Here is a 17418-nt window from a genome sequence, read left to right on the forward strand (position 1 = left end):
TTGAAAGTGTTCTTTAATGGTTATACATTCAACTCTTGGAAGCACTTACCTGACGGGAATACTTGAAGTAAGCCATCCTTTCAAGGTAGGAACTATTGGTAAGTGGAGAATGTTCGGTTTTAGTTAACATTGTACCTGTGTTCGATGCCTCATGTTCCCATTCAGGATCCTCTAGCTCAGAAGAAAACCATCAGTCACTGAGACCTGACAGCATGTCTGCCCGGGATTTGGCAGTAGAAGTGATCTTCTTATCGCAGACTGTATTTGGAATGCTGGGGAATTTCTCTGTTCTTTACCATTATTTCTTCCTTTGCTGCACTGGGCAAAGGCTGAGAACCACAGATTTGATTGTCAAGAATCTTATTGTAGCCAACATCTTGGTTCTCTTCTCCGGTGGATTTCATGATACAGTGAAAAATTTTGAGTGGCATTTCATGGACAGTGATTTTGCATGCAGATTTTTCCCGTATGTTCGTGTAGTTGGCAGGGGCGTGTCCATTGGCACCACCTTCCTCTTGAGTGTCTTCCAGGCCATCACCATCTGTCCCACGACTGTCAAATGGGCAGAACTTAAAGTGAAAGCTCTCAAATGCATGGTTCCTTCAGTTACCTTGTGCTGGACCCTGAACATGCTGGTGAATGTCATTTTTCCTATGTATATGAGCGGAACATTGAGAAACAGAAGCATCACAAACAGAAAAGATTTCGGATACTGTAGCGCTGTCAGTCATGGCCAACCTGAAGACTCATTATATGCAGTATTACTCTCCTTTCCTGATGCCTTATGTTTTGTGCTCATGATCTTGGCCAGTGGCTTCACAGTTTTCATCCTGTACAGGCACAAGCAGAGGGTCCAAAACTTTCATAGGACCAACATCTCCTCCATATCCTCCCCTGAGTCCAGAGCTACCAAAACCATCCTTCTCCTGGTGTTCACCTTTATCTTTTTCAACATCCTTACTTTTTTATGTAATATTATTTTGGCTATTTTTGACAGTATTGATGTTTTCTTTGTGAAAACCTCTGCAATAATCATTGCATGTTTCCCAATGCTCAGCCCCTTTCTGCTCATGAGCCGAGACTCCAGGATATCCAGGAACTGCTTTGCTGGGATAAGGCACTCAAAATCTCCTACCCCTATTTGTGCTAAGTCTCTTCAGTAATGTCCAACTTTGTGTGAACCCATGTACTATAGCCCTCCAGGCTCTTCTCTCCGTGGAATTCTTCAGGCAAGAATACTGGAGTGGGTTGCGATTCCCTTTTACAGGGCATCTTCTGGACCCAGGGATCGAACCGGTGTCTCTTCCCTCTAACCTGCCTTGGCAGGCAGGTTCTGTTACCCCTAGTGCCACCTGGAAGCCCATGTAAATTGTTGTCTCTAGTGCCAGCAAAGTGCTTGACACTGCAGGTAAAGTAGGTTCAGTATATTTTACTGATGGAATGGATTAATTTGTCCAGTGCTTGTTGAGTTTCTTCCTACCTTCTTTGTGTCACTATAATGTGCTTTTTATTTCTTTCACCTTTTGTCTTCATTTTGCAGGTCATCTTGGTAAATATCAGTCTATTTTTTTGTTCGTATTTTCCTACCACTGTTTGAATGAAGTGCTTTTATTCCCAACAGTTGTGATACCAAATGTGAGTAGGTTTTCCACACTCTGCAAAGCAGTTGTTCAACTCTCTGTCACTCCAGCAATGACACTAACCACCTAGTTCAGACTCCAAAAGACTGTCCTCAGTTAAATGGGAGTCTCAAGTGTTGGGGACTAATGTTGTGTCCACTTCTGATGACTCGGCTGTAACATCAGGGGTTCCTACACTCACCCTCCTCTTCAAGTTGAAGAATTTGGTGGAATATTCACAGAACTCTGGGAAACATTTTCCTTACTACCACCAGTTTATTATAAAGGATACAAAGGAATGGCCAGATGAAGGAATATGTTGGGTGAGTTCTGGACGGAGCCCAAGGACAGGATCCTCTGTCCCCATGGAGTTGGGCATTGCCACCCTCCCTGCAGGTGGAAGTGTTGTCCAACTCTGAGGGTCTCTGTGCACTGCTGCTCACGGGGGTTTTATGGAGGTTTCATCATTGATTAAGTCATTGACAATTGGTGAGTCACTCAATTTCCAGTCCCTCTTCTGTCCCAAGAGTTTCGGGGGGTCAACCTGAATGTTTCACCTCTCTAGTCACATGGTTGGCTCCTCTGACAACCAGCTGCCATCCTGAAGCTCTCTAGGGGCCCATCCAGGTCACCTCATTAAGAAATACTGAGATACGATTGTAAACGCTTGTTCTGAGAAACAATGAAATACTTCTTTCACCTGTACCACTCAAACATTTCTAAAGGTTTTGGCAGTTCTGTGTCATACACCAGGGAAATGTCCAAATGGAGATACCTTACTGTGTCACAGTTCTCATGCTGAAAGTTTATTTTTTTACATTGTAAGTTTTGTGTTCATGCAAGTACCGGCCTTAGACTTCAGCTAGCTGAGTTTCGCTGGACTTCAGATTTTTCTCTCATCATACCCTCTCCTATAGTGTAAAGAACTTTCCTTGGAACCAGTAACACTGTAGGATAGGATGCTTTGAATCCATACCAGGTCCAGTATAAATTATGACTTTGAAAACACCCCCCTCTGATTTTTTTTATTGTCTTTTTTTGGGGTGGAGACAGGCAGGGCCAGCAGTTGTGTCTAGGTGGTGATGTCCATGTCCCCGATTCTCCCCTAGGGGGCACTTGCTGAGTCTCTACGTGTTCATCTTTCCTCACGCAGGGCCTTGAGCCCATGTTCAGGAGCTCCAGCAGGGCCTCGGAGCAGACCTGGTTCTGGGAGGATGCCTGACAGGCAGATCCCTCCCAAGGACTTGACAGGAACAGTACTTATCTCTCAGGTCACATGAAATTAGTACTGATGGAGTTCACTTGCAGGTTGGTGCTGACACACTGGTTTTGGATGCTTTACGTGGTTCATATTGACAAGCGCCCCTAAGGAAAACCACATTCAAGGGTCAGGTGTGTACTGAATGTAACTCTCTGTCTTTTGTGTCATGTGTGTATTTTTAAAGCCCTGTTGGGGTAGAATGTATTCACTGTTGGGTTTCCTTGGCCTGGGTTCCTAGACTTGGTAACAGAGCTTACTACAGCAAGATGACGTGTCTAAATATGTTTTGTTAGTAGAAATAGTATTTTTTTTAAAACACAGTGTGGGGCTCATGGGATCTCACTTCCCAAACTAGGGATCGTACCAAAGCCCAAACGGTGAAAGTGCTGAGTCCTAACCACTGCACCACCAGGAAATTCCTTGTATTATTCAGTCAGAGATCTCCAAGGCCATCCTCAAAGTTGACTCATAGAAGGACTCCCAAGATTCAGGAGTGGTTACACTCACCTCCACACCTCCACACACATATATATGTGTGCTGTGCTCAGTCACTCAGTCGTGTCTGAGTCTTTGTGACCCCATGAACTATACCCCGCCAGGCTCCTCTGTCCATGGGATTTCCCTGGCAAGAAGACTGGAGTGGGTTGCCATTTCCTTCTCCATTACACCCAGGGTTACACCCAGGGTTGCTCTTTATTGCAGTGCAAGGATACACGCTTGAATCAGCAAAGGGAAAGTTACCTGGGGTGAAATTCACAAGAAACCAGGCTTAAGATTCCATGTCTTTTCGAGGGAAGCGACATGAAGATGATATGAGTTTGCCCTGAACGACATGTGACAGTACACGTGTTGCTGTTGTTAGTCCCTAAGTCCTGTCATATCTGTGACCCCATGGACTGCAGCACACCAGGCTTCCTTGTCCTTCACTATCTCCCAGAGTTTGCTCAAACTCATGTCCATTGAGTCGGTGATGCCATCCAACCATCTCATCTTCTGTCATCCCCTTCTCCTGCCCTCAGGCTCTCCCAGCATCAGGGTCTTTCCCAATGAGTCAGCTGTTTGCTTCAGGTGGCAAAAGTATTAGAGCTATACATGAAGTGTTGCCAACCTAGGAAGTTCAGCTGAGTCTAGGTGCAGGGCTGTCCTAGGGGTCAAGAAGATAGCTCTGAGGCCTCATGTGACGGACAGCTGCTACTCAGAACCCAGGCCTTCAGATCAAATGGCTCTTCATCATAAAAGGCATAAATGGGTGTTCATTGGGAGGACTGATGTTGAAGCTGAAACTCCAATACTTTGGCCACCTGATGCAAAGAGCTGACTCATTTGAAAAGACCCTGATGCTGGGAAAGATTGAGGGCAGGAGGAGAAGGGGATAATAGAGGATGAGATGGTTGGATGGCATCACCGACTCAATGGACATGGGTTTGGGTGGACTCAGGGAGTTGGTGATGGATAGGGAGGCCTGGCGTGCTGCAGTTCATGGGGTCGCAAAGAGTTGGACACGACTGAGTGACTGAACTGAATTGAATACTTAGAGCTTGATTCTTTACAGGAAAGACTCCACAAATCTAACTTACAAGTGAAAAGGTTCTTGAGGGAGGGGTACAGAGAGAATGGGAATTTATGGATAGAGTGACTAGATTAGGAGAAAATATAGATGCACAGGGAAAGGGGAAGCCATGAAGGACAAGGATTTGCCAGCTGAGGTGCTGGGATTAGTGGGAGTATAGAGTTGTCAAGGGAGAGGATTCCACGGGGTTATATACAGTGGAAGAGAGATGCGGAAATAGAAGGGCCTGGTGGAGGTTGGAGGGGAAAATGTAGATCATGGGCTCGGAGAGTGTTGCCTATAGCCCTGAGAGAGAGATAAAGACCTAAGGAGTCGTGGGGTGAAGGTCACGGGTACTAGAGGTGCAGGGGAAGCCTGTATGGAAATAAGTGGATGGAGTTATTTGGGGCAGATTTGGGGGTCACTAACTCATCCCCCATTATTAATACCGTTGTTTTCAGTGGAATCACAAGTCACTCATAGGCCATTTTTTACAACTAGACATTGAAGTGATAAATACTGTTCGTATCAGATACTCCTGGGACTTCCCTGGAAGTCCAGTGCTTTGGACTCCATGCTTCTGCTGCTGAGAGCATGGATTCAATCCCTGATCTGGGAAATGAGATTCCCACATGTCACATGGCACAGCCCCCCCACCGCCCAATACTGCTAATAATTTTTTAATATTCACTAAGTCCCTAGGTAGAAGTTTGAGTGAATACCAAACCATCACTAGTTTACTCCTCTTTGAGTATTTCGGGCATGGGGAGTGACCAGGGTGGGCCTGGCTGGACATCTCTCCTGGTCTGGGGCCCTCAGTTTTGGCAGCAGGAGACCTGACTCTTACCCAGTATGATGTCTTCAAGAACATTTATGCCTCTAACTGATTTGGTGAGATTCTCCTTTTTTACTTTAGTATTTTTAAAATTTAATAGAAGCTTTATATAAGAAATAACATGTAACTAAACAGTATTGAAAAATTATAAGTAATGTTTGTTTTTTTGTGTGAAACCATCCCAAGAAGTAATCACTGGCAATCGTTCTATGGATATGATCACAATTGAAGATGTTTTTCATTGAAGAAAAAAATTGTAATGCTGTAGGCAGATCTCCCTCCCTTGGTGCTTTAATTTGGTGGTTCGTGTCACATTATAGGCAGAAAGGTCTTTGCAGATGCACCTAAGGTTACAAGTCATCTGACTTTAACATAGGGAGATTCTCCTGCATTATCTGAGGAGGCTGTTTGTAGTCACATAACCCTAAAGAATAGAAAGACCAGTTAGAAGCAAATGAAGAGGAAGAGATAGAAAATAGGACTGGGCAGTGGGGGAGGGTGTGGATGGTCATGGTCAGTGTTTTAATGCTGGCTTTCAAGATAGAGGGATTCACATAGAGATTATGAAGAATTCATAAAGACGTGAATTGACCAGGAAGTAATTCTTCCCCAGAGACTCTCATTAAGAGCCCAAAAGAGCAGACCACTTGATTTTGGCCTTCTAACTTACCTGTGAGAAAATGAATCACTGTTTTTTTTAGCTGCTAATTTCATGGAAGTTTGTAACAGCAGCCAAAAGAACAGAATTATAAAATAAATGATAAATAAAATTAGGTAAAATTCCCACTTAATTTCCTGCAACTGATAGCATTTTACTCTTGGCTGTAACAATTTTCTTCAGCTCAAGTTCACTCTGGTACGGGGAGGGAGGAGGGAGGAGGGTTCAGGATGGGGAACACGTGTATACCTGTGGCGGATTCATGTTGATATATGGCAAAACCAATACAATATTGTAAAGTTAAAAAAAAAAAAAAGGTGGGGTGGGGGTGGAAATGTAGTTTTAGAGTGTTCTTAGTAGTATATCTGAAATGACATTAAAATGAATTTTTAAAGTATTCTGTTTAGGTTCAGTATTGAAAGAAATATTGTCATACTGGACTTACTTTCTAATCAAATTGCTCTCCTTAATCATTAGTCTATAATGAAGATATTTTTAGTTCCATACAAATAGATCTAGAAATTTGTTGAAACATCACATTTATTCCATAGAGATTCTTTTTAATTTGTAAATTGAAATACAGTTGATTTATAATAGTATGTTTGTTTCAGGTTTACAGAAAAATGATTCAATTTTCCCTATATGTATATTGTTCACATTATTTTTCATTGTCTTTTTCCATAATGATTATAGTTCTGTATGCCATACAGTAAATCCTTCTTTCTTATCTATTTTGTGTCTAGGAGTTTCCATCATAGTTTGCTAATTTCAAATTTTAATTTACTCTGCTTCCCCATTTCCCCTAGGTAGTCATAAGTCTGTTTTCTATGTCTGTGAGTTTTTTTCTGTTTCATATATAGATTCACTTGTATTATTTTTAGATTCCATATATAATCCCAGTCCACACTCTGCCTCCATGGTCCTCCGCCTTGTAGTCCTGACCTTTTGTCCTGGGCTTTTGGGCTCCTTCATACCCCTGTCCTCTCCAGGTCTCTCATGTCCTGGTCCCATTATTTCTCCCAGACCCATCCTCTTTCCACACACTATCTCACTAGGACTGTTATCTCTACCAGGACCTGCCTACTCTATGTGAAGTCATCTTCTCCCCACGCCATGTTTTATAAACCCACCTACCACTGACTTTTGCTCACTTTTGCCCATGTTTCATCCCCACTGACTTCCCTGGTGGCTCAGATGGTAAAGCGTCTGCCTACAATGCGGGAAACCCAAGTTCGATCCCTGGGTTGGGAAGATCCTCTGGAGAAGGAAATGGCAATCCATTCCAGTACTCTTGCCTGGAAAATCCCATGGATGGAGGAGTGTGGTAGGCTACAGTCCATGGGGTCGCAAAGAGTTGGACACAACTGAGTGACTTCACTTCATCCCCATTGAAATTTTTATCCCCATTATTCTGTTTACCCCATATCACCAAGTTCCCCATATGGTGACTTCTTACCCACTTTGCCCACTTGTATTTTCATCCTGAGGCTTGCACTTGAATGCTTAATCAACATTAAACTCCTTCTACCTTCTCTCTCTCTGCCCTCTCTCTTCCCCTGCCCACTCTACAATCCCTGGCCTCCAGGTTCACTGTACTACGATCTTATTCACATGGCTCCTTTACCCCGTGGCCTATTCCTACTCTACTGTTACACACCCACACACTGTCACTACCCCAAACACTACAAGTTGCCTTTGCCTAGACTGTGTCTTGACATCAGATGGCAATATTCACCTCACATTTTAGGTGCTGTGTATTGTACTAAATATTGCGATTTTGATTGTTGCAGGGTTGGAAGGACTGGAAAGTGTAGGAAGGCTCCCATTTTGAGGCATCCCAAAGTTTGCAGATAGAACTGTTTTTCTATGGAAGATCATGTCACTGAGACACACACGTGCATGGTGATTGTGTTTTTAAGAGTGGTATGCTGAGTTTGTGTATCTATGAATATTTGTATATATGCATGGGAATTTTCATGGGTTCAGTTCGTGCATTAGTAGTGTCAATATCCATTGAGATTATATGAGGATGTGCGTGTGTATATGCATAAATATGTGAATGTGTGTGACTGTATGTTTGAGTATGTGAATGTCCATGTGTGTATGCTTGCATGTCTGTGTAATGACTTTGTGTGTGTGTGTGTCTGTGTGTGTAGAATGGGTAGTCCACCATTCTGGCTCTAACAACTGACTTGACAATTGGGAGTGAATGTATAGTGAACCCGGGTCAAAGATTTGTTTGTGTGTAGGGATCCCCTGATAGCTCACTTGGTAAAGAATCTGCCTGCAATGCAGGAGACCTTGGTTGGGTTCCTCAGTCAGGAAGATCCACTGGAGAAGGGTTAGGCTACCCACCCCAGTATTGTTGGGCTTCCCTTGTGGCTCAAGTGGTAAAGAATCTGCCTGCAATGCGGGAGACCTGGGTTTGACTCCTGGGTTGGGAAGACCCCCTGGAGAAGTATTCTGGCCTGGATAATTGAAGATCTTTAGCTTTATTCAGATTTTATAATTGTGTGTATAATAAGTCTTCACAAATAACTCAAAAGTTTTCAGTACCTACATTTTAAGATAAATTACCACCAACCTAAATTGAAATGACAACACACAAAACTAAATTTAGATCTTGTTTATTTGCAGAACACAGGTAACTAACTAGTTATTCAGTGCTTTTTGGATTAAGTGCACTATTCCCCAGCTCAGCCAAGGAATCCCTATTAGCCATGTGCCCCCAACTAGTGAATCAATTTAGAACAAACACTTCACCTCTCTGTGTCAACGTTTGCTTCATCACTCTAAGAAAGATAATAGTGTCTGTCTCTTGAATTTGTGAGAAATAAAGACATTACCACATGTGTGGCTTTCATAGCAGTGATTCATACATCACAAATATTCTTTGGCTGTACATGGAACCCATGGAAGTTTTGACCTGAAGGAAAACTTCAAGTAATTAATTCAGGGTAGAAAGTTGGATTTCACTTGACCTGGTACCTATGTTCCATGCCTCATATTCCCATTCTGAATCCTCTAGCTCAGAAGAAAACCATCAGTCACTGAGACCTGACAGCATAGCTGGTGGTGATTTGTCAGAAGGGTTGATCTTATTATTACAGACTATATTTGGAATGCTGGGGAATTTCTCTCTTCCATTATCTCTTCCTTTATTGCACTGGGTATAGGCTGAGGACCATAGATTTGATTGTTAAGAATCTGATTGTTGCCAACATCTTGGTTCTGTTCTCTGGTGGCTTCCACAATACAATGGCAAATTTTGGGTGGCCCCTCATGGACAGTGACTTTACACGCGAATTTTCCAGATATGTTCATGGAGTGAGCAGAGGTGTGTCCATTGGCACCATTGTCCCCTTGAGTGTCTTCCAGGCCATCACCATCTGTCCCCAGACCTCCAGGTGGGCAGAGCTTAAAGTGAAAGCTCTGCAGTTGGTTTTCCTTCAATTATCCTGTGCTGGATCGTGAACATGCTGGTAAATGTTGCGTATGCTATGTATGTGACTGGAAATTTGAGCAACAAAAACTTCACAGACAGAAAATGTTTGGACACTGTTATGCTGTTCGCCATGACCAAATCAGAGACTCATTATATGCAGCGTTGATATCATTCCCTGATGTCTTATGTTTTGTGCTCATGATGTGGGCCAGTGGTTCCACAGTTTTCATCCTCTACAGGCACAAGTAGAGAGTCCAAAGCATTCATAGCATCAGCGTCTCCTCCAAATCCTCCCCTGCGTCCAGAGATACCTTAAAACTATCGTTCTTGTTGTGAGCACCTTTGTTAAGTTTAACACCCTTTCCTCAATCTGTTATATTGTTTTGAGTCATTTGAAGAATCCTAGTTTGTTCATTTTGAACGTCTCTGGAATAATCACTGCGTGTTTCCCAACTGTTAGCCACTTTCTGCTCATGAGTCATGATTCCAGAATACCCAGGCTTTGCTTTTCTGGGAAAAGGGATACAAACTCCCCTACCCTTAAGAGAAAGATGTAAATGGTATGTATTTGAACTATATTCATTGGCTTGTTTCCTCACTTCCCTCAGAGTCTTAGGTAAAATTGTGAGTGGCTTACCAGAGAATGGTAAACAGTAGTGGTGAGCATCTCCTTCAAAGTAAACAATATCATGGTGTACTTTTAATGAAGTATTTTATAATTATTGTGTAAATACTTCTGCAATGTAAGTTTTACTAGTGCTTGCAGTTGAGGAGTTCAGAATTTATGCCATAACAAATGTCAGGTCCACAAACAATCTCATTGTCATAGAGAATTGTATGAGTGTGTAACTTTAATTTATAACCATAAAATTCCAAAAATAAAGTAGGCATGGGATATTAAGAAAAGGTGTATGAAAATGGAACAGCATGTGGCAAGTCATTGCTAAACCTGAAGACTAGAGTGCTGGAGGGGAAATTCAGTTCTTGAGTAATGCTTTTGGAAGCCAGTCATGAATTTTGTACATTATATTCTTAGAATGAAGACAGTCATTTATATGGAATATGATGTTTTGTGGGAAGATGAGCATGTTTAAGCATTTTTAGATAGAAATGACCAGATTGAACTGAAGTGGCATAAAGGAGAGCATAGCATTACATTTTACTAGATTCTAAATAACTACACGTGATTGTGACAATGGAAAAATATGTGAATTGCAACCTACACGTGGGTTGTGTAGAAGTCAGTGTTTTCCCTCTTTAGTGAGGGTGAATTGGACATACTGGGATGGAAGATGTTTGCAGGTGAATGCTCTATGAGGTTAGTTTGTGGTAGAGACTTCCACCAAATTCAGAGCAACCCATGGAGAGCCATTTGAGAGAAAAGATGTGGATCGATTCTGTGTGTACAGAGTTTGTGGTTCTTGATTTTCAAGGAGCAAAGTACATCTTTTTTTTTTTTTAATTAATTTTATTTTATTTTCTCAGTTTTAGGAGAGATTTTTTTTTACATTTACATTTTACATTTTTTTTTCATTGAAGCCAATGAAAGTATTGAGAATTCAACAGGCTGAAAAGCAAAATACTTATTTTAACCCAATGGTTATATATCGATTGAACTTTGTACCCCAAAGAGAAACCAACATTTTCACCTTAGTTGAAACACTTAAATATTTACCACAAACTAGATCACATAGCAAGAAAAAGAAAGTACATATATCTATAAATCTATAAATTTATAGATATAGCTACATATATCTATAAATGTGTATATTTATACACAATGTACAGATATCTATAAATGTGTATACTTATTTTCTTGAAGCTATGTTTATGTATATATTAATACATATAGAATTAAACATATTTGTTATTGGAAAGTTGTACATAAGAACAATTTTAAATGCCTATAACTACACTAGTGATAAATCTTAATATGTGTGTTATCTGAAGAGCATATTGCCATACTTGTTTTTGTTAAGATTTCATAAACTGTACTTTTTATTATTCCAGTTTAATCATATTATTATCTGTATCTCTTGAGAAAACATTTCTTGAGTATAGTAACAGTTTTGATTAAGAAATTAGTCTACTTACATTTAATATAATAATTGACACATTTGTATATCAATAAAGTTTATTTTCTTGTTTCATGTATGTGAACTTCTTTTCCATTAATTTTAAAATGTAGTTCTACTTAATAATTGATTTTTTTCTTTGAAATTTGTTTCCTTACCATGTGTTAACTTTTACCTAGAAATTTAGCATACTTGTTTTTTTTGAGTGCACCATCTGTCTTCTGGGATCTTAGTTCCTTGATGGGGTTGAAGCTATACTGTCTGTACTCAAAGGGTGGAGTCTTAACCACTGGACACCCCCAAGGAAGTCCTTTACTACACATTAAAAGCTAAGATATATGTATATATGTAACTGATTCACTTACTGTACACCTGAAACCAGCACAAGATTGTAAGTCAACTATACTCCAATTTGAAAGCAAGAGTCCAGGGGAGCAGACACTTTGACTTCTGACTTACTGACATGTGAGAAAATGAATGTGTTGTTTGAGGCAGCTGATATCATGTCAGTTTGTTACAGCGTAATAGAAATCTGATTCCCATGGAAACAATAATATACAAACAATAAAATTAAGTAAGATTCTCATTTATCATCCCACAACTGATGGCATTTTGATACTGATGTGTAATAATTTTCTTTAGCTTTAAGTATACCCTTTTTAAAAATGTGGTTTTAGAGTATCCCTGATGTTTTACTTGAAATGACATAAAAATGAATTCTTTAATATAGTCCATTTTGGTTAAATTTTTACACAAATATTGTCTTCATGGATTTACTTTGTAATCAAATTTCTTTCCCCTGTCAGGGGTCTATATTTAGTCCAATAAAAGTAGATCTACAATTTTATCTGAATATCACTATTTATTAATTGGAGATTATTTTTCAATTTAATTTCAATTTAATTTAATTTTTTTCAATTTTATTTTTATTTTTTAAGTATAGGTGACTTATTGTGTTAGTTTCACAGCAAAGTGACCATCAGAGAATTTTTTATTATATTCTTTAACATGATTCAGTCAGGGGTCTCCAAGGCCATCCTCAAGGTTGATAAATCATAGAAGGACTCTAAGTTTCAGAAGTGGTTACACTCAAGGTTACTTTTTATTGCAGTGAAAGGATGCAGGTTAGAATAAGCAAAGGGAAAAGGTGCATGGGGCAAAGTACACAAAAAATCGGGCTCAAGAGTCCACATGTCCTTTCCCAGGGGAGTGACATGGGGGTGTTGTGAGTTTGCCCTGAACAACGTTGGCAGTATACATTAAGTGTTGTCAGCTTAGGAAGTTCACCAGAGCCAGGTTGCAGGGTTTTCCTGGGGGTCATGCAGGTAGCCCTGAGGCCCCGTGTGACTGACATCAGCTACTCAGACCCTAGCCCTCCAGAGCAGAAATAGCTCTCCATCATAAATGGCATTGTTAGGATTAACTTTCTGGTCCCACTGGTCTTGTATGGCCCAATGCCTCAAGTATATCAAAACACTCTTATCAGGAGAATAGTCCAGACTTAGGACGCTATCTCCCAGGAGTGAGGCAATGCTGAAAACAGGTCTATCTTTCCAATATTAGAGCTTGAGCAAGCGAGGTTTGCTGGATTATTGCTTTCCTACATGGTCATAGTGGATGGTTTCCTTGTTCTATGTTTCTAAATGATGTCTGGGAATTTGGTGATGATGTACACCGGCACCAAGAGAAGCAAGAAAAACTGAGAAAGTTTCCATGATTGTGAAGATTTTGGAAAAAGTATTTTGTTTAAACATTCAGCTTGTTTCTTTAAAGGAAAGGCCCCAGACATTTGACTCACAGTGGAAGGTTTCTAGAGGATGGTGTACAGAGGGAATGGGAATTGGGTTGAGGTGAGTGGGATAGAGGAAAATATAGACCCATGAGGAAGAGGGAGGCCCTGAAGGCAAGAAGTAGCCAGTTGGGGGTGCATGGACTGTGGGGGTAAAGAGTTGTCAGAGGGAGAGGATTCCAAGGAGGGCTAGAGTGGAAGTGCAGTGAGGAAATGGAAGTCAGGTGGAGATTCAGTTCAGTTCAGTTACCCAGTTGTGTCTGACTCTTTGCGACCCCATGGACGGCAGCATACCAGGCTTCCCTGTCCTTCACTGTCACCTGGAGTTTACTGAAACTCATGTTCATCAAGTCGGTGATGCCATCCAACCATCTCAACATCTGTCGTCCCCTTCTGCTCCTACCCTAAATCTTTCCCAGCATCAGGTTCTTTTTTTTTTTTTAAATTTTATTTTATTTTTAAACTTTACATAACTGTATTAGTTTTGCCAAATATCAAAATGAATCCGCCACAGGTATACATGTGTTCCCCATCCTGAACCCTCCTCCCTCCTCCCTCCCCATTCCATCCCCCTGGGTCGTCCCAGTGCACCAGCCCCATGGACTCTGTGGGAGAGGGAGAGGGTGGGAAGATTTGGGAGAATGGCATTGAAACATGTAAAATCGACTATAAACAAAACTGGGTGCCGAAGAATTGATGCCTTTGAACTGTGGTGTTGGAGAAGACTCTTGAGACTCCCTTGGACTGCAAGAAGATCCAACCAGTCCACATTAAAGGAGATCAGTCCTGAATATTCATTGGAAGGACTGATGCTGAAGCTGAAACTCAATACTTCGGCCACCTGATGGGAAGAAATGAACCACTGGAAAAGAACCTGATGCTGGATGCTTGGGGCTGGTGCATCAGGTTCTTTTCCAGTGGTTCATTTCTTCCCATCAGGTGGCCGAAGTATTGAGTTTCAGCTTCAGCATCAGTCCTTCCAATGAATATTCAGGACTGATCTCCTTTAATGTGGACTGGTTGGATCTTCTTGCAGTCCAAGGGAGTCTCAAGAGTCTTCTCCAACACCACAGTTCAAAGGCATCAATTCTTCGGCACCCAGTTTTGTTTATAGTCGAACTCTCGCATCCATACATGACTACTGGAAGAATCATAGCTTTGACTAGACAGACGTCTGTTGGCAAAGTAATGTCTCTGCTTTTTAATATGCTGTCTAAGTTGGTTATAGCTTTTCTTCCATGGAGCAAGTATCTTTTAATTTCATGGCTGCAGTCACCATCTGCAGTGATTTGAAGGCCCCCAAAATAAACTCTGTCACTGTTTCCATTGTTTCCCCATCTATTTGCCATGAAGTGATGGGACCCAATGCCATGATCTTAGTTTTCTGAATGTTGAGTTTTAAGCCAACTTTTTCACTCTCTTCTTCCATTTTCAAGAGGCTCTTTAGTTCTTCTTTGCTTTCTGCCATAAGGGTGGTGTCATCTGCATATCTGAGGTTATTGATACCTCTCCCTGCAATTTTGATTCCAGCCTGTGTTTCATCCAACCCAGCATTTCACATGATGTACTCTGCATATAACTTAAATGAACAGGTCGACAATATACAGCCTTGACCTACTCCTTTCCAATTTGGCACCAGTATGTTGTTCCGTGTCTGGTTCTAACTGTTGCTTCTTGTCCTGCCTACAGATTTCTCAGCAGGCAGGGCAGGTGGTCTGGTACTCCCATCTCTTTAAGAATTTTCCACAGTTTGTTGTGACCCCCACAGTCAAAGGCTTTGGCATAGTCAGTAAAGCAGAAATAGATGTTTTTCTGGAACTCTCTTGCTTTTTTGATGATCCAGCGGATGTTCGCAATTGGATCTCTGATTCCTCTGCCTTTTCTAAATCCAGCTTGAACATCTGGAAGTTCATGGTTCATGTATTGTTGAAGCCTGGCTTGGAGAATTTTGAGCAGGTGGAGGTTAGAGAGGAAAATTTAAATCCTGACCTTGCAAGGTGATGGGACAGGTGCTAAAAGATGGATAGAGACCTAAGAAGTACTGGGGTGAAAGTCTTTGGGTGATAAAAGTAGATTTTAGGGACAATATAGAGATAAAGGGATGGACATATCAGGCCAAATTGGGAGTCACTATTTCATCCCCCACAATTCATACCCTCATTTTCAGTTGAGTCACAAGTCACTTGTGGGTCATTTTTTCCATTTTCCCTATGTAACAAAAATTCTGCTGATACCAAATACTCCTGGGCCTTCCTTGGTGGTCCAGTGGTTAAGACTCCGTGCTTTCATTGCAGGGGACAGGGGTTTGGCCCCTAGTTAGCGACCTAAGATCCTGCAAGCCACACAGAATGCCCTCGCCCAAACCTCCTAATAATGTTTTAATACACAGTAGGTCCCTTGGTAGAAGGTGAATGATAACACAGCATCAGGATTTTACTCCTGTCTGGAAATTTTGAGCAGGAACAGTGACTAGTGTGGACTTGCCAGGAGCATCTCTTTACTGGTCCTGGGCTCCAGTGTTTCAATACTGGACCTCACCCCTTCGCCGTACTATGATTCAGCAACTTTTATGCCCCAAACTGATTTCATGAAATTCCTCTTACTTAATTATAGAGTTTTTAAAATTTAACACCCGGTTTACATAAGAAATAAAGTATAACTATAAGCACAGGCTGGAATCAAGATTGCCGGGAGAAATTTCAATAACCTCAGATATGCAGATAACACCACCCTTATGGCAGAAAGTGAAGAGAAACTAAAAAGCCTCTTGATGAAAGTGAAAGAGGAGAGTGAAAAAGTTGGCTTAAAGCTCAACATTCAGAAAACGAAGATCATGGCATCTGGTCCCATCACTTCATGGGAAATAGATGGGGTAACAGTGGAAACAGTGTCAGACTTTATTTTTTGGGGCTCCAAAATCACTGCAGATGGTGACTGCAGCCATGAAATTAAAAGACGCTTACTCCCTGGAAGGAAAGTTATGACCAACCTAGATAGCATATTCAAAAGCAGAGACATTACTTTGCCAACAAAGGTCTGTCTAGTCAAGGCTATGGTTTTTCCAGTGGTCAAGTATGGATGTGAGAGTTGGACTGTGAAGAAAGCTGAGCGCCGAAGAACTGATGCTTTTGAACTGTGGTGTTGGAGAAGACCCTTGAGAGTCCCTTGGACTGCAAGGAGATCCAACCAGTCCATTCTAAAGGAGATCAGCCCTGGGATTTCTTTGGAGGGAATGATGCTGAAGCTGAAACTCCAGTACTTTGGCCACCTCATGCAAAGAGTTGACTCATTGGAAAAGACTCTGATGCTGGGAGGGATTGGGGGCAGGAGGAGAAGGGGATGACAGAGGATGAGATGGCTGGATGGCATCACCGACTCAATGGACATGAGTCTGAGTGAACTCCGGGAGTTGGTGATGGACAGGGAGGCCTGGCGTGCTGGGATTCATGGGGTCGCAAAGAATCAGACAGGACTGAGTGACTGAACTGAACTGAACTGATACAGTATTGAAAAGGTTATAAGTAATGTTTGTTTTTTTGTGTGTGAAACTATCCCAAGATGTAACCACTTGCAATAGTTTTTTGGGTCTGACCACAAAAATGTTTTTCATTGAACAGAATCCACTGTTGTCGTAGAGCTGTAGGCAGCTCATTATCCCCTGGCATCATCCCTTGGTGGTTCATGTCACATTACAGGCAAAAGGGCCTTTGCAGATGCACGTAAGGTTATTAGTCATATGACTTTAAAATCGGGAAATATTCTGCATTATTTGGGTAGACTTGTAGTTACATGACCCTAAAGAACAGAAAGGCCAGTTAGATGCAACTGAAGAGAAAGAGATTGAAAACAGGAGGGGGAAGGTGTCAGTTTGCTGATGTTGACTTTCAGATAGAATAAGCCATGTAGAAGCAATTGTGAAGAATTCTTGCAAAGACATGTATCAGCCTGGAAGTAACTCTCACGGAGAGGCTCCAGTTAAGAGCCCAGGAGAGCAGACCACTTGATTCTGGCCTTCTGACTAACTGACCTGTAAGAAGAGGAGTGAGTGTTATTTCAGGTGCTAGTTTCATGGAAGTTTGTTACATCAGCAATAAAAACAGAATACTAAACAATAAAATAAGCTCAGACCTGTTGCTCTGTGAGAAACTAGAGTGTTGTGATGGGGTGGGTAGTGGGAGGGAGATTCA

General features: G+C 41.5%; 1 protein-coding gene and 1 pseudogene across 1 annotated transcript; both read left to right on the forward strand.

Moving 5' to 3' along the window:
• Window positions 1–212: 212 nt before the first annotated feature.
• Window positions 213–1163, forward strand: LOC123330281 (vomeronasal type-1 receptor 4-like). The gene has a single exon (XM_044931454.2). The coding sequence runs from the start codon at window positions 213–215 to the stop codon at window positions 1161–1163; it is 951 nt and encodes a 316-aa protein (XP_044787389.2).
• Window positions 1164–8912: 7749 nt separating this feature from the next.
• On the forward strand, window positions 8913–9924 carry LOC123330198 (annotated as a pseudogene).
• Window positions 9925–17418: the final 7494 nt, after the last annotated feature.

Source organism: Bubalus bubalis, chromosome 18 (assembly GCF_019923935.1).
Source record: "Bubalus bubalis isolate 160015118507 breed Murrah chromosome 18, NDDB_SH_1, whole genome shotgun sequence".
In the NCBI taxonomy this organism is placed as follows: Eukaryota; Metazoa; Chordata; class Mammalia; order Artiodactyla; family Bovidae; genus Bubalus; species Bubalus bubalis.